At 43.6% G+C, this 24,979-nt stretch overlaps 1 protein-coding gene across 3 annotated transcripts; it reads left to right on the forward strand.

Annotated features, from left to right (window-relative positions):
• The first annotated feature begins 872 nt into the window (after window positions 1-872).
• TCAF2 (TRPM8 channel associated factor 2) lies at window positions 873-22,832 on the forward strand. Of its 3 annotated transcripts, XM_010340418.3 has the most exons (9): window positions 936-1,015; window positions 1,236-1,372; window positions 4,902-5,529; window positions 14,861-15,852; window positions 16,485-16,582; window positions 17,812-18,025; window positions 18,315-18,554; window positions 19,449-19,786; window positions 22,408-22,832. In XM_010340418.3, exons 3-9 carry the CDS (start codon window positions 4,913-4,915, stop codon window positions 22,660-22,662), a joined length of 2,754 nt encoding a protein of 917 aa, XP_010338720.2. In that variant the 5' UTR covers window positions 936-1,015; window positions 1,236-1,372; window positions 4,902-4,912; the 3' UTR covers window positions 22,663-22,832. The 3 variants fall into 3 exon arrangements, with proteins under 3 accessions (XP_003929866.3, XP_010338720.2, XP_003929865.3); XM_003929816.4 differs by lacking the exon at window positions 1,236-1,372 and having other exon boundaries at window positions 947-1,015; XM_003929817.4 differs by lacking the exons at window positions 1,236-1,372; window positions 4,902-5,529 and having other exon boundaries at window positions 873-1,015.
• The last annotated feature ends 2,147 nt before the right edge of the window (window positions 22,833-24,979 follow it).

Raw genomic sequence — 24,979 nt, forward strand, 5'->3', positions numbered from 1 at the left:
GACGGCCCCGCCTACGATACAACCCCGCCTCCAGGACGGTCCCCTCCACCTCCGAAACAGCCTCGCCCCCAGGACGGCCCCGCATACTACACAACCCCGCCCCCAGAACAGCCCCGCCTATGATACAGCCCCGCCCCCAGGACGGCCCCGCCTACTACACAACCCCGCCCCCAGAACAGGCCCGCCTATGATACAGCCCAGGCTCCAGGACTGCCCTGCCTACGGTACAACCCCTGCCTCCAGGAAGGCCCCGCCTACGAGAAAACCCCGCCCCCAGAACAGCCCCGCCTATGATACAGCCCTGCCTCCAGGACGGCCCCGCCTACAATACAACCCCGCCCCCAGAACAGCCCCGCCTATGATACAGTCCAACCTCCAGGACGGCCGCGCCTACAATACAACCCCTCCTCCAGGACGGCCCCACTCCACCTCCGAGACAGCCCCGCCCCCAGGACGGCCCCGCCTACGATATAGCCCCGCCTCTGGCACTGCCGCGCTCCACCTCCGAAACAGCCCAGTCCTCAGGACAGCCCCGCCTCTGATACTGCCCCGCCTCTGGGAACACCCGTTCTACCTGGCAGACAGCCCCGCCTCCAGGCCGGCTCGCCTCCGAGACCGCCCCGCCTCTGAGACCGCCCTGCCCCGCCTCTGAGGCAGTCACGTCTCCAGTGCAGCCCCGCAGGGACCGCCCCGCCCCTCCTGGGAGACAGCCCCGCCTCCAGAACGGCCCCGCCTCCTAGACCTCCTAGACCACATAGACCACCCCGCCTCTGGGACCGCCCCGCCCCGCCCCACCTCCGAGACCGCCCCGCCTCTGGCTCCGTTCCGCCCACCTTTGTGGCAGCCCCGCCTCCAGGACGGCCCCGCCTCCGACACCACCCCGCCTCTGGGATCGTTCGGACCAGCCTGCTAGGTGGTCCCGCCTCCGGCACCTCTCCTCCTTACCTCCGAGAAGGACCCCGCGCGCCGCAGCAGAGCCAGTCCGACCATCCCCAGGGATCCGCACTGCCCAGGCGTGAGTGTTCCAATCCGAGCGGGTCTTGAGGTGGGGGCGGTGGCTGAGCACCTAGGGCGCTGGGGGTCCCCGCAAAGTACCAGAGGCCCCAAGCCATTCCCGGGTCAGCGGTGTCCTTCTCTTCTTAGGTCTAGGTCTTTGGTTTCATTTGGTTCTGTGAGTCCAGTGCTATTTGCAGTTTGTCTCAAAACACATTTCTCCCTCCTTTTTGAACTTGTAGATTACTAATTCGATAAAGATGTGACTGGTGTGTGGGCCCACGACGGCGTATTTCGTTGCAGAGTGCTGGATCAACTTTGCGGGACATATTACTCATCTGGGTTTTTTTAGTTTGTCTTTGTTTACCCCGTCGAACCGGTAAGGCCCGATAAGTGAAAGACTTCTGTCTTCTGGGAGGTAGCTAGCAGGATCTTGAGCTCAGGCTTCCGGATCTGTCTCCGCTGCTTTTTTTTCGCTGGTCCCTTGTGAGGCTGAAATCATGAACCGGCATGCTCGATGATCTGCGGAGTGTTGGCTCTCTTTTGTGAACTCACTTTCCCGCGGACAGTATTAAGAAAAAGCGGTGAGTAGGAAGGGAAGAGAGAGAGATTGAATTCTACAGGAAATACAGGGCATGCTCAGAATGTCAATCTTTCTGAGCTTGGAGTGATTTCATGGAAGAAAGTAGCAGGAAAGACGTCCAGTAATCACTGGCATGCCCAACTCTGGAGAAGCCAAGCTGAGGCGCTCAGCAAGTTTCACCTTAGTGAGAGTGGAAGAAACGTAAGGGCTCTTGTTAGAGTTCTTGTAGAGGAAGACTGTGGATGAGAATATATCCTGGGGACTAAAACCAGATTGGTTTAGTCTAGAATGAAGGGACTGATGTTTGAGAGAGATGGTGAGAGATTAACAGAATGGGGTGGCTAACAGCACAAGTGTAGAGGCCCCACAGGGTCGTGGGGTGTCCCTTATGCTGTGCTGAGGTGCAGGATCCGAAAAGTAAAGAGACAGGACACTGAAGAACTGGTGAAGAGTATCTGGACTCAGGAGCCCACGCCACCTGTGAGCCGAGATCGGTGAGCTCCTCGATGCCCAGAAGCATCTGTATTTATTAGGTACAATCAAGTGGCAGCGTCGTGAGTGAGGTCATCATCTATAGGCTTAGTAATAGGACCACCCCATTATGTCACCTGGGCAGAGAGGTGGGCCGTATGCAGTGGGGGACCATGCCATGCGCTGTAGTAGAGGGTCATGTACAAAAAAAGGGGTCCACCCCCATTAGGTCAATGAGGCAAGGAGGTAGGCTGTGTGCAACAGGTGTCCTGTGCAACACTTCTTATCTGGGGGCTGGAGACTTCAAAGGATTTCTATAGAAGGATACTGTAAGCTTAATGCAGTGGGACCTGGCAGATTTGTGCTCTTCTCTTAAAATATTTATGGGAGAATGACTTGAGCTAGCACAGAAGGGAGAAAAGACTGACAGGGTGTACAGCTGCTGTGTCTGGTCACACCAGAGGGGTTCTTCTCCCTCGGTTATTTCCAGGATCTCAGGCCTGAGGCCTACTTTCACAGGAACTGGATGCAAGGTACTACAACTCCTTTATCAGGAGGAGAGGCTCTTGCTCCAAGCCTGCCATACAGCGTATGCCCTTTCAGGCAGGGACGCCACCACCTGGGTCTTTGGTTCTTGTGCTGGTCTGGCTGTTTTCCCAGGTACTGCTTCTGTGCTGTGACTGCTCTAGGCATTCCTCCTGCCACAAACTACTATATGGTTACCTAGAAGGATTCTATAAATCAGCACTAAATGTGTCAGTACAGTTCCAACTACAATATCTATATGATTATATATAGAAAAATTATATGGGACTAAGTATGATTATATATATAAGCTAGATATACTAAGCAGTGAGTTATGCTTCAGGCACTAATTCTATAAACTAATATGTGATTATATAAAGAAACAGCTGAGTAATAACACTATAAACTAAGACATTTTTCAGGTACTAATTGTGCCTGGGGTCTGGACAGTTCCCCTTTCTCAGTGCCCCTGGGGGAATGTTACCACACACATGGACAGGAGGGAGAGAGGAAGGAGGCACGTGTGGCTCACGGGCTTGGTGTGTCTTAGTTTAGATTCTCCCCTAAAGAAAAGCCTTATGCAAGGGATTATCTACAGGTGATTTTTGCGGGGTCGGTAAGTGAGACGAAAAAGCCCAAATGAGGAAGTGGAGAGAATGAGACAAGGAAAAAAGGGAAAGTTGGGAGGGGCATGGGCTGAGGGTCTTCCACGTGGTGCTCCGTTCTTCCAGGGGCCTTCCGAGGACCTCTGTGAAGGGCACTTCGGGAAAGCCACGGGGCACTTTTCTATGACTCCCTGCTCTACTGGGTGAAGCTCACCCTGGTGTCAACTCACTGCCACTTTAGGGCTGCCCTGTGGAACTGCAGAGGTGAGAAGGCTCAGAGCACACAGGAAAGTCCCTTACACTGGGATCCTCAGAGATGGGCCGAGGGAGACAGCACAGGACAGCCAGGGGACTACTAGGTGACTGCAATCTGCTACTGCCCTCGGCACTCCGGGAAACTAGAAAGGGCAGCAAAGGGACAGACACTCGTTTAATCCGTGCTCACTGTGTGTGTACCAATCCCAGACAAGGCGTTTTTATTCATCATTGGTGTTGCTTTCTTCTTCTTTTTTTTCTTGAGGTAGAGTCTTGCTCTTTCACCCAGGCTGGAGTGCAGTGGCGTGATCTCATCTCACTGCAACCTCTGCCCCCCTAGGTTCAAGCAATTCTCCTAACTCAGCCTTCCAAGTAGCTGAGGTCACAGGAGCACACTACCAGATCCACCTATTTTTTTGTAGATTTATAGAGACAGAGTTTTGACATGTTGGCAAGGCGTGTCTCAGACTGCTGACCTCTGGTGTGATCCGCCCGCCTCAGCTTCCCAAAGTGCTGGGATTACACACATTAGCCACCACACCTGGACTATTCATATTCTTTTCATCTTCAAAAACAATCTTCCCAGAGATATATTATTCTCTTTTTGATGGGGAAACTGAGGCTGAAGTCATCTATCCGAGAGGAGCCGCTTAAAGGGAGAAATAAGCTCAGTTTTAGGCGCAGCAAATTTTAAAATTAGCATTCTCCGGAATGCTAATTTTAAAAGTAGCATTTTAAAATTTTAAAAATGCTAATTCTAAAAGTAGCATTCTCCGGAACCTGCAGAATGCTACTAAATAGAGGGGGTCCCTCTCCGTTACAGTGGACTTGATAAATTGGGTGGTGGGCACTTTCCAACTTACTGAAGCTGTCAGAACAATTGCAGTTTTTAACAGGTCTGCAAACTTTCTGTTCAAAAAAATCAAGCACTATGCCAACTCAGGCACACCAACATAACTATCACCTTAATCTAACAGCCCTGCAGGATCTGGCCCCACCCTCACTCCTCCTTAGGTCCTGCTCCTACCTGCCCTTTGCTCTCAGCCACTCCAAATCATTCCCTTTGTTGGAATGCTTTTTGCTCACTGCATTTCAGGTTTCAGTTTCAATGTCACTTTCTCAGAGGCCTTTCCTATCACGCAAAAACTAAAGGAGTCTTTCAGTTCCTCCATATCATGTCATCATGTTTTATTTTCATCATAGGGATTAATTTCTTGCATTCTATTTATCTGTTTATCTACTTATTTTTTCATTATCTTTCTCCTAAAATACTCGAATCACAAAAAGGGAAACCTCATCTCTTTTGTTTCTTGCTGAACTCCCAGTGCCAAAATAGTGTGTGGTCCACAGTGGGGAAGCCAATAAAATTTCAAGATGAATGAATTTAGTTGTTTTCTTCATCTGTTCTGACCAGCAGTGCTTATCAGCATCTCTTAACTACATGAAAGTCTTTGCTTCCCTTGCCGCAGCTGATAGAAACATGGCGACATCTGCTGCCTTTGAGGCCCTCATGGATGGAGTGACAAGCTGGGATCTCCCCAGGGACTCTGTCCCCAGCGAACTCCTTCTTATTGGAGAGGCCGCCTTCCCCGTGATGGTGAATGACAAGGGCCAGGTGCTCATTGCTGCCTCCTCCTACGGCCAAGGCCGCCTCGTGGTCGTGTCCCATGAGGGCTACCTGATGCATGCTGGCTTGACTCCATTTCTCCTCAATGCAGTGAGCTGGCTCTCTCCCTGCCCTGGGGCTCCCGTGGGAGTGCATCCATCCCTGACACCTCTAGGAAACATCCTGCAGGATGCTGGGCTTGAGGCACAGATCAAGCCAGAACCAGGAAAGCCCCTGGGTGTTTACTGCATTAGTGCCTACAATGATGCCATGACTGCGACGCTGATCGAGTTTGTGAAACATGGAGGGGGCTTGCTCATTGGGGGCCAGGCATGGTACTGGGCCAGCCAGCACGGCAGTGACAAGGTGCTGTCCAAATTCCCTGGGAACAAGGTGACAAGTGTGGCCGGAGTGTACTTCACCGACACCTACGGGGACAGGGACCGGTTCAAGGTCTCTAAGAAGGTGCCCAAGATCCCACTCCATGTTAGGTGAGTGTCTGTTCCCCGCTTAGGAAGTCTGACTCAGGTTAAACAATACAGTTGCTCCCCCTCCCTAACTCATTTTATGAGACCAACATTATCCTGATGCCAAAACCAAGTGGAGACTCAACTAAAAAAGAAAACTTCAGGCCAATATCCATGATGAACATTGATGCAAAAATCATCAATAAAATACTGACAAGCCAAATGCAACAGCACATCAAAAAGCTTATTCATCATGATCAAGTAGGCTTCATCTCAGGGATACAAGGCTGGTTCAACAAACACAAACCTATAAACATAATCTACCACATAAACAGGACCAAAGACAAAAATCACATTATTATCTCAATAGATGCAGAGAAGGCCTTCAACAAAATTCTGTAGCCATTTATGCTAAAAACTCTCAATAAACTAGGTATTGATGAAACATATCTCAAAATAATAAAAGCTATTTATGACAAACCTACAGCAAATATCATACGGAATGGGCAAAAACTGGAAGCATTCCCTTTGAAAACTGGCACTAGACAAGGATACCCTCTCTCGCCATTCCTACTCAATATAATACTAGAAGTTCTAGCCAGAGCAATCAGGCAAGAAAAAGAAATAAAGGGTATTAGGAAAAGAGGAAGTCAAATTGTCTCTATTTGCAGACGACATGATTGTGTATTTAGAAGACCCCCTTGTCTCAGCCCAAACTCTCCTTAAACTGATAAGCAACTTCAGTAAAGTCTCCAGATACAAAATCAATGTGCAGAAATCACAAGCACACCTCTAATGCCCGGATTGTGGTTCTAAATGCAAATTACAGTTCCTAGCAGAAATATGGGCTGTACATTAAAAGAAAAGAAGAAAGAAATAGGGATTTTTGGAGAAATGGCAGATCCTGGGCCTGAGCAGGAAATGTATGAGACGAAACTGAAACCTCCTATTATAACAAAAGCCAGGAAGCTCATTAAGGTTGGGTGGAAAAGATTCAGGAATCATCTTGAATTGGCTCACAATAGCCAAACATGACAATTTCAACATCAGTCAGGATGATAAATGAAACACATTGTGTTTTCAATCATGATTTCATAATAATTCTAAGAAAAACTTAAACACATTGGTGACCTCAGGAAGATGCTAGGAAACCAACTCAATATTGAAAACTGGGTTTAAAATGATAACGAGAGAATTCAACATTTATTTCGCCTTTCCTATATAAATTATGCCATAGTGTATGTAATTGGTGAATGGAAGTTTCTTCTATAAAACTATGACAAATAACAAATAAAATGAATACTAAAATTTTAAACTCATCATTTTATACACACAAATGAATGGGTCTAGGGCTAAGCAATGGTTATTAAGGACTGCCAACCTCACAGTAAGGGAGAAAGTCAGACCATTATATTCTACCCAATGGAAGTACATACTACCACCTATAAAGTAGGTCAAAAATTCAAACATGAATCTGATCACACCTCTAGATTATAAGTTGGGAAACTTTTCCTTAAAAGGCCAAATATTTTAGGTCTATGGGCCACATGGTCTCTGCTGAAACTACTCAACAATGGTGGATACTGGAGCTTGAAAGCAGCCACAGTTTGCGAAAGAATGGGCATGGCTGTGCTTCAACAAAACTTTATTTACAAAAACAGGGAGCTGGCCTTAGTTTGTCAATCCTGACCTAAATCAAAATCTAACTTTTAATTTGTATTATGCAGAAAATACAAGGAAAAGATGAATATGTTAAATCAGTGGTCCCTAACCTTTTGGTACCAGGGACCTGTTAGCAGCTGCTCATGTCAAAGTAAATACATAGCTGGGTATGCTGATGCACACATATTCACATACTCAGGCAGGAGGCTGTCTTGAGGCTGAGAGTTCAAGGCTGCAGTGTGCTGCCACTGTACCTGCAAGTAACCACTGTACTTCCACCTGGGCAACATAGTGAGACCCTGTCACTATTATTTTTAAGTAAAAATTGTAAATAATGTACTAGTAGCTTAGCTTTATGACTCTCTTAAGGAGGATTTATTATCTCTGTCCTCAATTCAGTCCTATAGAGTAGGAAAGTCTTTGTCCAAAGAGTTCCAGGTTATAAGCACCGCAGTTCTGTTTCCATATTCAAGATCCATGAATGTAGTTTCCAAGTTAAAAACTGTGAAATAAGGCTAGATCCCAGAATTGCTCTCTGAACCAAATCTGATAAAGTGAATGAAAAATAATTAATAAATGGATGGATGTAGAAGGTTTCGATCATAACATACATTGCTAACCACTCGCCAAGGAGAACAGGTAATTGACGGGTGGCTCAGGATGGAGCATCTCCTAACAGCAATCAACGTCTCGTGTACAATAGAAAGAAAATAGTCAAAATCACAAATTCAAGAGTTATCATTAATGCTTTCTAATTCATAGAAAAGTGAACAAATTGGTTGGGTAGACACTTACGAAAAAAAACTTTCAAAAGTAAAAGCAGGAGAGCTACTTGAGGATATGGTGGAAGCAGGAAAGGATACCAGAGTTTTCCATCTTCTAAGCAGGGTAGTGAGCTGAACTCCCCACATGAGCTTTGTCTGTGGTTGGGTGAAGAGGGCCTAGCTTACTAGCTCCCCTAAGAGTGGACAAACAAGGCCTAATCAAAAAAAATCCCAAATCTAAAATGCTCCAAAATCCAAAACTTTTTGAGTGCTACCAACATAACACCAGAATAGGAAAATCCCACACCTGACACCTTTGCTTTCTGATGGTTCAATGTATACAAATTTGTTTCATATATAAACTTATTTAAAATATTGTAAAAAATTGCCTTTAGGCTATGTGTAAAGGTGTATAGCAAACATAATTGAATTTTGTGTTTAGGGTTGGGTCCCATCACCAAGGTATCTCATTATGCATTTACAAATATTTCAAAATCTGAAAAATATCAAAATCTGAAACACTTCTGGTCATCCCAGGCATTTTGCATAAGGGCTGCTCAACCTGTATTATCTCCTTCAATTCTCACAATAATCTTCAGAGATTGGAAATATAGCTAATAAAACCAGGAGAAAGAGTAAACATTATGACATTGTTAGAAATATTTGTATTTTTAAGCAGAATTTTGATCTGACCTAGAAATATGAATATATCTGTGCTCACAGGTGGGTAGCTATTATTTTCTGACTATTCCAGATGAGTAATTTATGTACCTGCAATTTTTTTAAAAAGTGAGTTTTCTAAATTATTTTCTTAAATTTGACAGGTTAAAATAGGTTAAATAATATTGTGTTTCTAATAGGCATGATTGAGACCTAAAGAGATTTTACCCTGTATCTACTAGCTTAAAATAAAAGAGAAAAATACATTTGCAATTTCAAGGCACCTCTCTGATCATCTATGCCCATATTGTTCAATGATGTTGAAGACCATTTTTAAAGTTTTGTTATTTACTACAGTTTATCTGTATTAAATTAATTAAAAATACAAAAAAAAAAGATGTTGGGGGCAGAAGGTCTTCAAAAGGTTTTTTAAAGCATCTGATCAACATAGCTCTCTCTAGCCCTTTTTTTGATGTTATAGATCCTAAAGAAACATTGTTTCTAGATTCTAGTATTTCTATTCTGTTTATATTTATCAGAGAGTGAATTAAATCCAGAAGAGTATTCTTACATCCCATACAATCTGAACAGAAAAACAAAACAAGCCAAGTGAAGATATATTTGATTATGACCAGTAGACTTCATTATCTTTATGTTCAAGAAAAAAATGTATAAATTGTTATATGTTTTATTTTTAATATAATGAAAATGATAGCAGGGCACTTCACAATTAGTCAGTGCTGTAACTTCCTAATTTGGCTGCTTTTTTATCAGCATTCAGAAACCTATCACCCATGTTACCTGCCTGCTCAGGTGTGGTTTGGTATAATGCATTTTCTAAACTTGCAATCCCTTCCCTTTCCTTTCTTCCTCAGTGGCTTCCCCTGCACTTCCATTTCTGAAGTAACACATGCTTTTCCTTTCTTAAACACAGAATTATTTGTACCTTCTCTTCCTGTAAATCTTCCTTTGCATAAGGTATACTGTTGAGAAACATTAAGTTTGCCCTGCCCCCGTGGCTCCCTTGTGGAGAATACCTTTTAGTTTGTAATTAGTGGTAGGTGGGTAATGCTGCCTAATTGGTATATTTTTGAGTTATGAGTAAATATAGAAAACCTGTGTATTACTAAGAATAACCTGTCTAAGAGCAAATAAATATATGGATGAAAATCTGCCTGGGGCCTCAGCCTGGAACACTGTTAATCTCTTAGCTCTCAGGCTGTTATCCCCCAGACAGATCCACTCTGTTGTTCTATCTGGGTGTCTGCCTCTCAATACCTTTAGTGCCGCCTGGGTGGGGGGTCTCCAACCAAGCTGGTCCTCAGTAGTATACTTGTCAATAACCTTGTACCCAGATGTAGGTTTTATCAAAGACTCGGTAATTGATTGGGAGAGTTCTGATATGTAGACAACAGTGGTTTTAGAGGCAAGCCAGCCTGGGTTTTGTAAGAATTAAAGAAAGAGGTAAGAAACACAAAAGATGGTTTGACAGTCAAGGACAGGTTTAATTTAGAGAAAACCAACCTGAGAGGAGCTTCTGGCCGAGTTAGGTGAGAGGCACATTCCCTTACAGACTGAGGGTTTTTAAGGATTCAGGGTGGGAGAGTCTATGAGAGGTTTCTACTGCTTCTGTGTCTCTTTGTTATGCTTATCTGGAAGGGAGAGCCGTATGGGAATGTGTGTCTATTCCCATACATCTTTCTGTTGCTGCATACCCCTCACCCCTGCTTTTAGCTTCCTTATCATAGTGCACCTGAAGGAAAAGGAATGTGCTTGTTAAGGCCCACTGTTTTACTGGGGCCTATTGTATGAGGGTACAGTTTGGCAGTTACCCAAGAGACTTCTTTGCCCCCACCTCCTTCTGTGCCTGAGCTGTCTTATTTGTGTTTCACTGTCTGCTCTTTCTGCCTGCTTGTAGTTAGAAGAAAAGTGATTTCCTTGAAATGCATGAGGCTAGAAAGGGAGATGGAACTTAAAGTAGCGGTGTTTGTCCAAGATGACGGTGCTCCTGCTCTGTCACATTTGCTTCCTGTCCCTGCCGTTATTAGCTAAGAAACGTGGAAAATTGCCTAGTTTTTCCAAAGTTAATCTTTAAAATGAGAATAATAACTTGCCAGTTTATTATTACGATTAAAAGAGATAATACATATGTTAAATGCCTAGCATATATGAAACCTCATTAAATAGCGGCTACTTTTATTGTTTTCCACACTTAAAATAGTAAACATATATTATACAAGATTTAAATATGTTGGTAACTAGTTATCTGAGATTATTAATATTGCCCTTAGGATATTGTCAAACCATCTGTTGAAGTTTATCTGATATCCGAACTGCTATGCTTACTCACTTTCCCCTCCCTCCCTCCTCATTTCCCATATCCTTTCCCCCTCCCTCCCTCCATTCCCTGTTCCTTCCTTCTTTCCTCCTTTCCTTTCTTTATTTTTCTTTTAAGAAATGCCTTTTTAATGAAAATATTTCAAAAGAAAATCAAGTTTTTTGTGAAAAATGCAAACCAATACAGAAATATAGAGAGGAAGATGGAAACTCATTCTCCTCCCCACACTACCAGTACTATTCTCATACCTCTGGACCAAGGTAGCCAATCCTAAAACTTTGATATGGATCATCTCAGATGCTTATCTGTGTCTGTGTGTGTGTGTGTGTGTGTGTGTGTTCTTCACGTTGATTTTTTAATGTTTCATGTTGGAGATTGTCTGCCTTTTTACTTTGTATTTATTCAACAACTTAGCAGAGCACGACCTTCTAGGGTCTCATTTTCTTGTCCTCAGGATGCAGGAAAATTATCTTCTGGCTGTAAGCAAGTTTGTAAGTAATTCTGATGAAATTATCTCTATCCTTTTTTTTTTCTTTTTAATGTAATTCATCCAACAGATGCTGAGAATACATTACCATCTCCAAGTATAATGATCAATTCAAATTTTATTTTCTTTGTAGCAGTTCTTGCTTTCAATATTGTGTTTTGCAGGACAAAAAATTAATATAAATTTTATTTTTGGTAGAGTATAACTTTTATCCATAGAAAATGTTTATTTTTAATTTTTTCCCCTTTGAAATCACTTGCATCCCTTATTAATGCTGGCATGTCTGCTTTTTTTGTTTCTGTATTGTTTGAAAGAAAACTTTGTAGATTTTGTCATTTTCTTTTCTTTTTTTTTTTTTTTTGAGACGGAGTTTCGCTCTTGTTACGCAGGCTGGAGTGCAATGGCACGATCTCGGCTCACCGCAACCTCCGCCTCCTGGGCTCAGGCAATTCTCCTGCCTCAGCCTCCTGAGTAGCTGGGATTACAGGCACGTGCCACCATGCCCAGCTAATTTTTTTGTATTTTTAGTAGAGACGGGGTTTCACCATGTTGACCAGGATGGTCTTGATCTCTCGACCTTGTGATCCACCCGCCTCGGCCTCCCAAAATGCTGGGATTACAGGCTTGAGCCACCGCGCCTGGCTGATTTTGTCATTTTCAATCCATTTATGTCATTTAGTTTCAAGTTTGCTTTTATAAGCAGCTTATATTCAGATGTTTTTAAGCTAATCTAAGAGCTTCTGTCAAATTGAAATTTAATACACTCATATATACTGTGACGATTCAAATGTACATCTTGCTCTTACCCCCTTTTAATTTTATTTTCTATTTTTATGCTTCATTTCTTTTTATATTTTTTCTTGCTTGTTACTAAGTTTTATCTATTTCTTAAATTCCCTCAACAAATTTGTAGGTTATACATTTTCCTTCTATTTTTGGAGCAGTTATCTTAACATTTTACATTTAATGTTTAATTACCTGAGAAATGTAATTGTATATTTTCCTTATTTGAAAAAACAAATTATTGAGGCAAAAGTCCTTTTGATCATCTCTTTCAATGTCACTCCTTTCTCTCTATCCCACAATCTGAAAGAAAACACTTTTATCAGTTTCTTCTGGTCACTTCCTGACATTTTGGACATATATTGACATATGTTTACTTTGCTTTATATTGTGTCTTACATAGGCTGCATCACCAAGTTCTGCTATTTTTGAAATTGTTTTACTCAAATGTTTTGAATATCTATCCTTGTTAATTAATATAGGTGTATGTATTCTTTTTGAATGGCAAATAGTAATCCATCATATGATTAAATGCCAAATTTTATTTGCATTCATATTAATGAATATTTAACTTCCTTGTACTTTTTCACTATTACCAGCAATTTGCAATGAACTACTTAGTACTGCCTCCATGTATACTTCTGTTTTTAATGTTATTGGATACTGCCAAATTGATCTCCAGATTTTATGAAAGACTATTTTTCTTCACACTCTTGTCAGCACTTAATATTGTTAGCTTTTGAAATATTTACTAATTTTCTGGGTAAAAAATTTTATTAAATTAAATTGCATTTATGTGATTATATCATTGGAAACATTGAATATCTCACTTGGATTTCATCTTTCATGAGCTGTTTGAGCATATACTTTAAAAATATTTTCTGTTTTTTGCTTTTCTGTTTATCCTTAGAAATTACTCATATATTCTGGATTCTAATTTTTATCTGTTCAATCTGTTGCAAATATCTTTCTCTCCTATGAGCTCCCTTTTTTAACTTTATGCTGCTTTTGTGCTAAGAAGTTGTTGGGTTTTTTTCTTTAATTCTATGTGGTTCTTGCAGCTTTAGTCAAACAGTCTAGGTACTTCCTAGATTCCCAATGCTACTGTGGTTGTGTACCTGTGTGTGGGCACATGGATAAATGTATACAATCATTTTAATTAGCTGTGGAGAGGCTATCTGCAGATAACTGCAGCTTTCCATATTGAAGGCTTACTTCCAATAGCTAAGACTTTGCCAGGTGCCTGTGAGAAGATGCTAAGAATGCCTAGAGTGGAATGTTTTATTATTAAGTCTTGTAGCTCAATGTCATTAACTCCCTGAAATATCTTGAGTTCAAACAGGTAAAAAGCCACAGACAGAGCTGATACCTGAACTCTATGACATTTGCCCTGTGAGTTTGAAAATGGGATGACAAAACTAAGACATGCCATCTCCTAATTTTCATGCTGAAAAGAAATTCAAGAGAATCTGCACAAGAGTTACCTTTTTCAATAATGTTTTACTACCAGACTAAACTATACTTTTTAAAAATATTTAGTTTCTAATTATAAAAGAAATAAATGTTAATTTTAAAATTTGAGACAATAAAGCTTTATATACATAATTAAAATGACCTACAATCCCACCAGCCAAGATGACCATTGAAGACTTTTTTTTTTAACAAAGATATTTTTATAAATATGTTTAGGTTTAGCTTCTATGTCTAATTTTGTGGTTTTTGATTTTTCCCAAAATGTGGCTTATTTAGAGCATGGTATCTTGTAATCTAATCTAAAATTTTTTTCCCATTAAGCATTTTTCAAATTACCTAATAATTATTTTGATCACTATATGGTTTGTAATCTCTTGTTAACTATGTTGTACTTAACCAACCTCCTGTTGCTTGACATTTACAGTATCTACAAATTGTTTTAAAAATTCTTGAAATACAAAGCCTTTTCTAGATTCATTACATTTTGACATTCCTTAATAAAAAGAAGTCAACACTCTAACCAGATTTGAATGAACTTTTAAAAACGATGTGTGTTTGTATAAATCTTCAAGTATAGTGTTAAACAATTTACTTGTGATGTGTTCCTAGATCAGAAGTACCCTATAGAGAGTACAAATCTGATTATTTTACAGCCTTCCTTTACAGAAAATTAGCTCAAGAAATTAACAAGCAGTATGACTTTCTCTGGGCTTGATAAACTAATTTTTCTAATGTAATTTGTTTATATGATTAAATATTTTAAAAGATAAGAAACTGAAGCCAGAATATTCAATACTTAGTTGACTAAATGGGAAGAATTTCTGGAGTTGCTCATTTAGAAAATGTGGATTTTAAGATATGCAAGTAAGGGCAATCACTACCTCCTTAGCATTTCCTCAAATCTATGACAACATTGATTGTGAGAAATACTGTTATTTTATGTATCACTAAGCAAGAGCAAACACTACCAATTAAATAATAATACGCCATCAGTTGTGAGAAAATATGCCTTAAACATGATAAAAATAAATGATATTAACATGCTAAAATTCTAATATTAGTAAGAACGGGAAGGTTGACATGAACCATGCAATTTTCCTATCTGCACATAGATTTCTCTATTCAGCGAGTACAATTCAGTGGCTCATCAACTGACTGTAGCCTTATTGTTTCTCCTATCTCTTCCAGGTGTGGAGAGGATGTCAGGCAGGACCAGCAGCAGCTCCTGGAGGGGATCTCAGAGCTGGACATCAGGACAGGAGGAGTCCCCTCGGAGCTGCTGGTGCATGGAGCCCTGGCCTTCCCTCTGGGGCTGGATGCCTCACTCAACTGCTTCCTGGCGGCTGCTCGCTATGGCCGAGGTCGGGTGGTCTTGGCTGCCCACGAGTGCCTGCTCTGTGCTCCCAAGATGGGGCCCTTCTTGCTCAATGCTGTGCGCTGGCTGGCCGGAGGCCAGACAGGCAAAGTTGGGGTGAACACAAGTCTAAAAGATCTGTGTCCCCTCCTATCAGAGCATGGCCTGGAATGCAGCCTGGAGCCACATCTGAACGTCAACTTGGGTGTCTACTGCTGTAAGGCATACAGTGACAAGGAGGCTAAGCAGCTGCAGGAGTTTGTGGCTGAGGGTGGGGGGCTGCTGATTGGAGGCCAGTCCTGGTGGTGGGCCTCCCAGAACCCCGGCCACTCCCCCTTGGCTGGCTTCCCTGGTAACATCATCCTCAACTGCTTTGGCCTCAGCATCCTGCCTCAGACTCTCAGCACAGGCTGCTTCCCTGTTCCCACCCCAGAGATGAGAAGCTACCACTTCCGCAAGGCACTGTCTGAGTTCCAGGCTATATTGAACCACGGAAATGGGAACTTGGAAAAGAGCTGTCTGGCAAAGTTGAGAGTTGATGGTGCAGCCTTCCTACAGATTCCTGCGGAGGGGGTCCCTGCTTACATATCCCTGCACAGGCTCCTGAGGAAGGTGGTAAGAGGGTCGGCACTTCCAGCTGTGAGCCGGGAAAATCCAGTTGCCAGTGACTCCATTGAGGCTGCGATGCTCTCTCTGGCCACTGGGCTGGCTCACTCTCTAACTGACAGCTCCCAGCTGGCCAAGTGGCTTGGCACCAGGACCTGCTCCTCCAATTTGAACCCCTCAAAACACCCCATCACCGTGGAGATTGAAGGAAACAACCCAGGTATGAAAAGAGAACAATGTGCCTAGAACAGGAAAGAGCCAGGGGAAAATGGGATTGGCTGACACTACACAGGACATTGCAGGTACTTACTGTCAGACCCTTAGGAAAATTGACTCCATTCTTTTTTCTTTCTTTTCTTTTTTTTTTTTTTTTTTTTTTTGACAGATTTTCACTCTGTCGCCCAGGCTGGAGTGCAGTGACTCAATCTTAGCTCACTGCAACTTCCACCTCCTGGGTTCAAGCAATTCTCCTGCCTCAGTCTCCTGAGTAGCTGCAACTACAGGTGTGCACCACCATGCCTGGCTAATTTTGGTATTTTTAGTAGAGATAGGGTTTCACCGTATTGGTCAGGTTGGTCTCAAACCCTTGACCTCAGGTGATCCATCTGCCTCGGCCTCCCAAAGTGCTGGGATTACAGGCATGAGCCACTGCACCCGGCTGACTCCATTTTTTATCAGGTACTTTCAAGAAAATAGAGGCTGGAGCTCTGTTTAAGGTTTAGGAGAGATGAATCCAAGAAGTATGGATGACTTAAGATACACAGGGGAGAAGCTGCAGCTATGGGAGGGGCTGGGAGGCCCCAAGTGGAGATGAAGTCACATAGGAAGAACTTTCTCTGTGATTTTTGTCAGGCAACGATGATTGCTGGGTGAGTACTGGGCTCTATCTCCTGGAAGGACAAAATGCAGAATTCTCACTGTCTGAAGCTGCTGCCTCTGCTGGCCTGAAGGTAAGTTAAACACCTACAGCTGCCACCTCTCAACACCCTAGAGCTGTGTCATTCTCACTCACTGTTCAGTTCCAGTTCATGGGAATCCAGCCGAGAGCACAGGGATGGATTATTCTGCCCATTTTATAGATTTTACAGTTGAATTTCAGGGCACCTAAGTGAGAGACTAAAGTGCCTAGTATTATCAAGTAAAAGGAGCTCACTGTAGAATGTGCTAGAAGCCAAGACTATGACACTTGAGGTTTTGACCAAAAAAAATAAAAGCATTTGATTGCAAGTTAACTAACAAGGAGACAGGACAGGAGTCCAGCTCAAATCTGTCTCATTGTGCCTCCTTTAAAGAGTTCCTTTATTAGAGAAGGTTTAGGGAGTGGGTTCTGTGATCAGGTAATTGGTAGAAGGAAAAGAAAGGGCTGGAAAGTCCTGGGGCATGTGCACTTCCCTCTTCATGCCTCCTCATGGGTCCCATGTGCAAATTCAGGGGGAGTTAGTATGAAACGTGCAGTGGAAATTTGGGCTGTGACGTTGGCAAGCACATTCTGCACAAACTCTTATTTTATCTCTTTATCTTGACATCTGAAGTGTGTCCATAATCCCATCACTCCCCAAAATGTGCCCTAAATGCGGAATTTAAATTCATCCTGCCTCCTTGACTCTGAGGCTCACCTTCTACCACAGCTAGGGTCTCTTGTATCACCACTCCTTCTGGAGCTTGCTTACATCAAACCTAAGAAAAGCAACTCCAGGATTCTAGAAAAAACAGATCTTCATCCATCTGGCCAGGAAGGGAAGCTCTGGGAAGAGAGGGAGAGAGAATCAACCTCACTGCCTCTGGACAGGCCTCCTGTGTATTCACAGAGGACAGAGCAGAGTCCCCATGCTCATTCCCAACCTCAGACTCACCACACTGGTGTAGGTCCTGTGGGAAAAGCCCAGGATTCTGCTTGGCAAAGACACAAGGCCTTTGTCAGGATCAGCCTGGTCTCCCACCAATTCATGTCAGGTGAAGATTTACAGTGGAGCTGTTTAAATCCTTGGAAAAATGATTTTACATGCTTTGAAATCCAAATGACTTTAGAGTGCTAAAATTTCCTGTTTACATGCCTGGCACATAGAAAAGGGAAGCTGGGTTTTCATGGGCATGTTTGTCTAATGCCTTCCATCTACACCACCTCACACACATCAAAGGACTCTAATTCCTCCAACACTTGGTGGAATCACCTGTCCAGGTACAGATTGGCTGCCACACCGATGACCTGACCAAGGCCAGGAAGCTGTGTCGAGCCCCCGTGGTGACTCACCAGTGCTGTATGGATGGGACCAAACGGTCAGTCTCCTGCCTCTGGGGTGGCCTCCTCTACGTCATCGTGCCCGAAGGCAGACAACTAGGCCCTGTGTCTGTCACTATCACGGGGGCTGTGCATGCCCCATACTACAAGCTGGGTAAGTGGACTGAACATTTAGTGGGGGAACTGTGGGGTGGTTGCTAAATGGGAGAGGGATGAGGTTTGGCAGAGAGAAGGAGCAAGAACTGTTGGCGGAGAACATGGAGGCAGGAGATACGGAATTCCCTGTGTCCATGGAGACTTCAGGGCAGACAGAGAGAAGAGTCTGGAAGTCCTTTCCATTACAGGAAGAACATTATTGCCGCATTCTTCCAGAGTTCTTGTATTTTTAAGCTCAAGGTATGTTGCAAAGTGGGTGTGGTAGGTTCCATGCTATTTATTTCCAGGTAAGACATCACTAGAGGAGTGGAGGAGACAGATGCAGGAGAACCTGGCTCCCTGGGGAGAGCTGGCCACGGACAACATCATCCTGACAGTGCCGACCACAAGTCTCCAGGCCTTGGAAAACCCTGAGCCTGTGCTCCGCCTCTGGGAGGAGATGATGCAGGCTGTGGCCAGGCTGGCAGCTCAGCCCTTCCCTTTCCGCCGACCCGAGAGGATTGTGGCTGATGTGCAGATCTCAGCTGGTGGGTGCTCCCAGGGATCCTCCTAGTCAGTGGGCACCATTTATCTATTACTTTGGCTTTTATGAATGTTCAAGATGCATAAGCATAATTTTATTAGTAAAGCAAGGGAAAAGGTTATAAAAGACATTGACCATGATGGGGATGAAAGAATGTTTACATGTAAAAAGGCAAACTGTTGACATCTACAAGGTGAGATTACACCGGATGGTTGAACAATCTCAGAAAAAGTTATATTGGGAATTCACAGATGGCAACCAGGGTCACTTCAAGGAGAGCATCCAAAATGAACTATTTTCTTCAAACATAAGCCAGAGTTGAAAATGAAAAGAGGAAATTCGGACGGAGGTGTATGTTAGGTACTTAGTGCTTAAAAATAAACAGACGCATAGGAAGCAAAATAAGGAACTCTGGATCCCACATGGGGAAGTTCCTTTGTATCTTCAAATAAGGACAAAAGTTATCTCTGTCATTGAGTGTAAACCTGGAAAAAAGTTGCATACATGGGAAAGAAAGAACGACACTGTTCCAGCCCTCAAGGATGTCAAATCCAGACAGAGGACATCATATCACAGACTGAGATGCCAAGGACACTCACACACACAAAGTGAAGATGTAAAATTCCAGCAAGAATGACTATGTAAAGTATAACCAATTTCTCCAGGGCCAGAGTGAGGAGGAGGGCACAACTCAGGTGTGAGAGGCTAAGAAGGGGATTAGGTACTATTCAGTTTCTGACCAAGTCAGGGAAAGTTGTCTGCTTTCCAATCAGCATAGAGATTCTGCAGTTATTGGGGATAACCATGATGGTGAAGAAAAGTCCCATATGGAAAAGAATGAAGGAGATAGTTGGGGTGGACCCTCCTTAATGCTCATCTCTTCCTTCTGTGTTCACAGGCTGGATGCATTCAGGATACCCCATCATGTGCCACCTGGAGTCTGTGCAGGAACTCATCAATGAGACGAGCATGAGAAGTCGGGGTCTGTGGGGCCCCATCCATGAGCTTGGCCACAACCAACAGCGGGATGGATGGGAGTTCCGCCCACACACTACCGAGGCCACCTGCAACCTTTGGTCAGTCTATGTGCATGAAACAGTCCTAGGGATCCCCAGGGCTAAGGCCCATGAGGCTCTGAGCCCTCCAGAACGAGAGAGGAGGATCAAGGACCACCTGGGAAAGGGAGCCCCGCTGTGTGACTGGAATGTGTGGACAGCCCTGGAAACATATCTACAGGTACTGTGCAGAAATTCCATGGGGAGGGGATGACCAGACTCCTCTGTCATGTAGTGACCTGGATCCCAGGAGCTCTCCAGCTCCTTCACTACTCAGCAGCCTGGACCACCACCTGCTCTGGAAATGAAAGGGACTGGGCCTCATGGTGGTGCTCCTCGGGTTATGCCCCCCTACAGCAGAAAGAATGGCAGCTGTCTCACTCACCTTCTGATTCTGTGATGTAAGAGGAAATGAAAAGTACTATGAAAATAGAAATAGAGATATAGCATATTAATCAAGGGCAGAAATTTTGTGAGACATTTCTGAAGCTGAATCACCGTTCTTCCACTCACTGGTTTCGTACTTGGTCTCCTAATAAGTGTTCCATAAAAGGTCATTGTTTTGTTTAATGTGTTTCACCTAAATTTTATGGGTCAAATGAGTGTTACACTTTAAAAAAAATAATAACAGGGTGTCTACATTGCAGCTGCATTACAATAAGAAGGCATCGTCAGAGATAAATCTGCTAGCAAGGGTCTCAGCCTCCATCACCCCACTTGAAACCAAAATGATTTAAAATGAATAACCAATCAAGCCAATAGGAGAGCACTGAAGTCATAAAGCAATTGTGAAATAAACACAAATCCCTGCCCCCTCCCCTAGTCCTGCATTGAATGTCCGGGTTTCTGAATTGTCAGTGCTGTTCCCCTGTCAGGTCTCCTGCAATGTCTCCCACAGCCCTATATATAGGAGCTGTCTGGCTCATTTTCACAGAGCCACACACTAAGTCAAAGAGGTTCAGCAACTTGTCAAGAGGCACCCATTTAAGTGAAGGACCTAGAACTTAAAATCAGGACATAATGATAAGCCCCAGGCTTTCACATTGCCATACCTGCTCTTCGATTTTTTTGCCTTTCGCTGATTTTCTGAAAGTGAACATCAGACAGCCCAGTCAATGAGGGAACTTTATGTTGTATCCACTTCCATACCCTTCCATAGCCAGTCTGGGGTATGCAGGAACATGGACCAGTACGGTAGGTTGCCCCTAAAGTGTAAGTTTAAGCCCTAATTCTACCCTGCTCGGCTACACTGTGGCGCCCCGAATATCAGTTCTCAAAAGCTCTAGAGAGACCGCAACTGAGACTCGGCCACAGGACAAACAGGCACCTTGTGACCCCATTTCCTGCTAGAGGGCTTCTCCCCGGCATCTCTGCACCTGCTGCCTGAGCTCAGGCCCTTGTTAGTTTTCCCTCAGTCTACTCCAGTAGCTTTGTACATTGTCCCAGCATCTTGCCTCAGTCTGCTATGATCCATCTTCCTTATACTCCTTCCAAAATAATACTATGCCTATAAAGTGCTTACAGGGTTACCTAGCACATGTGGGGTACAGTTGAAGCTGATTAGTAAGGCATAGGAGGCCCTTCCTGACCAGACATGCCAGCATCTCTAGCTATATCTTCTATTGCTCTCACCTCCGTATTTACCCTCTGCCATGCCAACCTGCTTATGGTTACAGAAACATCTTGCTGTTTTGGCTCCTGTGCCTTCCCTTGTTTTCTTCCTGCTGCTGAATCATCTTGTCCATTACCTGTCAAGTGACCTGTCCAAATTCAGCTCTGTTGTCCCTTTCTCCTGGACATCATCTCCTTGATAAGCCAACATTTTTTAGCAATGTGTTTATTTACATGTGTCTCTCCCTTTGGCCAGTGTTCTCTAGAGGGACAAGAGCTCTAAGTCATGTTTGCCTAGCACAATAGCTGGCATGTTGTAGATGTCTAACAAATGTTATATGTTTAATAAATGTTGAATTTTCTGGTATATGAAAAGTGTCAAAGAGCAAGCCAGTGAGGAGAGGGGCAATAATGAGGGTACAACAGCGAGACTCTGAGGGAGGCTCAGCTTCTGTGGGTCATCTGTCCTCACCAGAGTCAGAGAACGTTCATCTATTAAAGGGAGAGTGGGGACGTGAAACCCCAGAACGTTGCTCACTGGAAATTTGCATAATCTTAGTGAACAAGGGCTTTCGGCCAAGGGCTTTCTGGAGAGCTGTCCCCTATGAAGCATGAGCCACTCTCATTTTCAGCCCCTTAAGACATGCCGGATCTTTTCTTTTTCTGCCCTAAATGCAGTGTTCTACAGAGCAATATTGTACCTCGCAGATAGTCACAGGTCCAAGATGGCTATAAAATCTGTATTATGATATCTGGAAATTATAGTATTGGAGGTTCCCAGCTTTTAGAATCTCAACAGGCCAAATACGTAGGAAGTGAAGGTTTCTCATCTCAGTCAAGCCCAAACCTGTCCCGATGCTGAGGAAAACACTTAAGATCTGGGAACACAATTTTTTAAATTAAAAATAATTACAGTGGTCATTTGTTGAGTACTTAACCACTATTCAGACATTAGGTTTCCCCTGAGCACCCCCACTACATGCAGGGGGTGCTGTTTTGTGGCCAGGGTGGAATGAGCCAATGAGATTGCATTAATGTGCAGGGGTAGAGTGGAGAGATAGGGGCACATATCAAGGGTGAAGTTAACCATTGAGGGGAGGTGATCATGTGAATGAAATATACTTATAAACACACATGTTGCATCATTTTTGCAAACTTGACTTCTCATTCTGTTCTTCTTTCTCCTTGCAGCTCCAGGAGGCCTTTGGGTGGGAGCCATTCACCCAGCTCTTTGCTGAGTACCAGACCCTCTCTCACCTCCCCAAAGACAACACGGGCAGGATGAATCTATGGGTGAAGAAGTTCTCTGAAAGAGTGAAGAAGAATCTGGTTCCCTTCTTTGAGGCCTGGGGTTGGCCTGTCCAGAAGGAGGTGGCTGACAGCTTGGCCTCCCTACCAGAGTGGCAGGAAAACCCCATGCAAGTGTACCTCTGTGCCAAGAAGTAAAGCATGCCCCACAATGCAGGAGAGAAGAGGCAAGATCACACCGCCAACTCCACCACCGGGGTTTTGGCCACATGTGCTCAGTACCTGGAGCCTGAATCCTGCTTACCAGCCTGAGCTCTAGGTGGTAGCCAAGGTCATAAGAATAAATGAAACCCCTTTCTGGAAAAGGTGCTCTTGTGCTCCTTTTTATTGTTTTTCTATTTACGCTGTGGCTTTCCTCAAGAGACTCACTTTGCCTCTTAGTCTCCCAGAAAGGGTCTTTCATCCTGCCTTCCTGAGGGTTCTATTTTTGACCGATAGCTCTAAAGACCATGGGTTCCTATAACAACCATATCCCTTTCTCTTCTCTGCCATCCCTGAACAAAGTTTCTAACTTGTTATGCTTTAAGAAGTTTTCTAATAGCAAGTAAGACATGCTGGAATCGTGAAGAGAGCCCTAAACCAGCTTTAGTTTTATGGAAAATCACTTCACCTCTCTGTGTTTCTGTCTTCACATCCATGACATCGGTATACGAATCTTTTCCTCACAAAGCTGTGGTTTGATAATGGTGAACATGTTTGCACACCACAGCATGCATAGACATTACATGTCTATAGGGTATTCCTTAGATTTGTCCTGGTCCCATAGTGGATGGTTATGGTGTCGAGTCTAGCATGCACATCCTGGGCACTGAATCCCACTTCAGTGTTCACCCCCTTGATGTCCGCATTCAGTCCTTGTATATTTAGAGAATACCAATGTTTTCCCAGACATGGTCTCAATAAGGGTAGTTGTCAACAGTATCCTAGCCCTTTCTACATGTTTTTTCCCACTGCTGGAAAGATTCTTGGGTATAACCTAACCTCCCCCAAAAAAGGCTCAAACTGAGGGTCACAGAGCTGGGGGGTTGGGCCTTTGGGGGCAGCTCCATCTTCCAGTACTTTTGTTTCAACCAAAGGGCAAAGTCATGTTAACAACTGCTATTAAGTCTATATACCTATTCAATCTTACCACAAAACAGGCAACTGACTCCTCTGGTCACCATGGAGTCAAGGCACTGGCAGTAGGGGGCACGGAGGTCCACAGGCACAGTGGGCTTCTCTCTGGAACAGGATGACTGGGTGCAGCAGACCCAGTCATACTTAATCGACTCACAACCCAGCATCCCCTGAGCTCTCTCTCAATCTTCTAGCCCATCCTGACTCTTTGGTTAGGGGAAGTTCTCACTGGAGATTTGTCTCTGGGATTAATGGGAGTATGCCTAGATATTTTCTCCAGTTTACTTTTAGACCACATTATTGTTTGTTTTAAATATCATTCATTAAGCTTTGTTGAGAGTAGAGTGGCTTCCCATGAGGACAACTAACTTACAGCATGTCTTTTGCTGAATACCATCAGCATATCCTTCCCAATTCTAGATAATTTCCTTTTATTTCTCTAGTAGCCTTTGCCAGGGGCTTTGCACATGAAAGTGTTCGTGAAATATTTGTCAAATGAAAGAACAGTAATGACACCTAACACATAATGTGTGGTCAGTATGTTGCAGGCATTGTGTGAGGTATTTACTGTGAATTATCTCATGTAATCTTCCCAGCAGTCCTCTGAGGTAGGTACTAGTATTATTCCCATTTCATAGATGAGAAAACTGACACTAAGGGATATAAAACAACTTTTATGAAGGCACGAAAGTGAATAAGAGAAACAAGCCAGGGCTTAATTGAAGCCCATAACCATGAAAACATTGTGTAACTTACTCTTCATGAATGGTTTATGATTTAAACAAAATGTCACCTAGAAAATAGATGAAAATATGTTCAACAAAGTCTGGATTTTTCTGATGTTTATTACTGAATTTTCGTTCAGTAACAAATTTCACTTCCAAAAAAGTGTTAGTATCTGATTTTCTACCTGCCTCAGCATGTTATTTGTCTGCCTTTGGGTAATCCAGCCTTGGGGAGAGAAGGAATTTGAGCCCAGGAAATTCATCTCCTGAACTGGTGTGCGTTTGTTTTCTTCGTTAAGATTTGGGATACATGTGCACAATGCGCAGGTTTGTTACATAGGTATACATGTGCCGTGGTGGTTTGCTGCACCTATCAACCCATCATATAGGTTTTAAGCCCTGAATGCATTAGATATTTGTCCTAATGCTCTCCCTCCCCTTCTCCGCAATCCCCTGACAAGCCCTGACGTGTGATGTTGCTCTCCCTGTGTCCATGTGTTCTCGCTGTTCATCTCCCACTTACGAATGAGAACATGTGGTGTTTGGTTTTCTGTTCCCGTGTTAGTTTGCTGAGAATAATAGCTTCTAGCTTCATCATGTCCTTGCAAGAAAAA

Source organism: Saimiri boliviensis, chromosome 10, assembly GCF_048565385.1.
Source record: "Saimiri boliviensis isolate mSaiBol1 chromosome 10, mSaiBol1.pri, whole genome shotgun sequence".
NCBI lineage: Eukaryota > Metazoa > Chordata > Mammalia > Primates > Cebidae > Saimiri > Saimiri boliviensis.

Bases quoted from the DNA above. Each gene is read 5' to 3' on its own strand.
- TCAF2 (XM_010340418.3), top strand. From the start codon at position 4,913: ATGGCGACATCTGCTGCCTTTGAGGCCCTCATGGATGGAGTGACAAGC. The intron at 5,530-14,860 runs GTGAGTGTCTGT...TATCTCTTCCAG, and splicing joins AAGATCCCACTCCATGTTAG to GTGTGGAGAGGATGTCAGGC. The intron at 19,787-22,407 runs GTACTGTGCAGA...TTCTCCTTGCAG, and splicing joins CCCTGGAAACATATCTACAG to CTCCAGGAGGCCTTTGGGTG.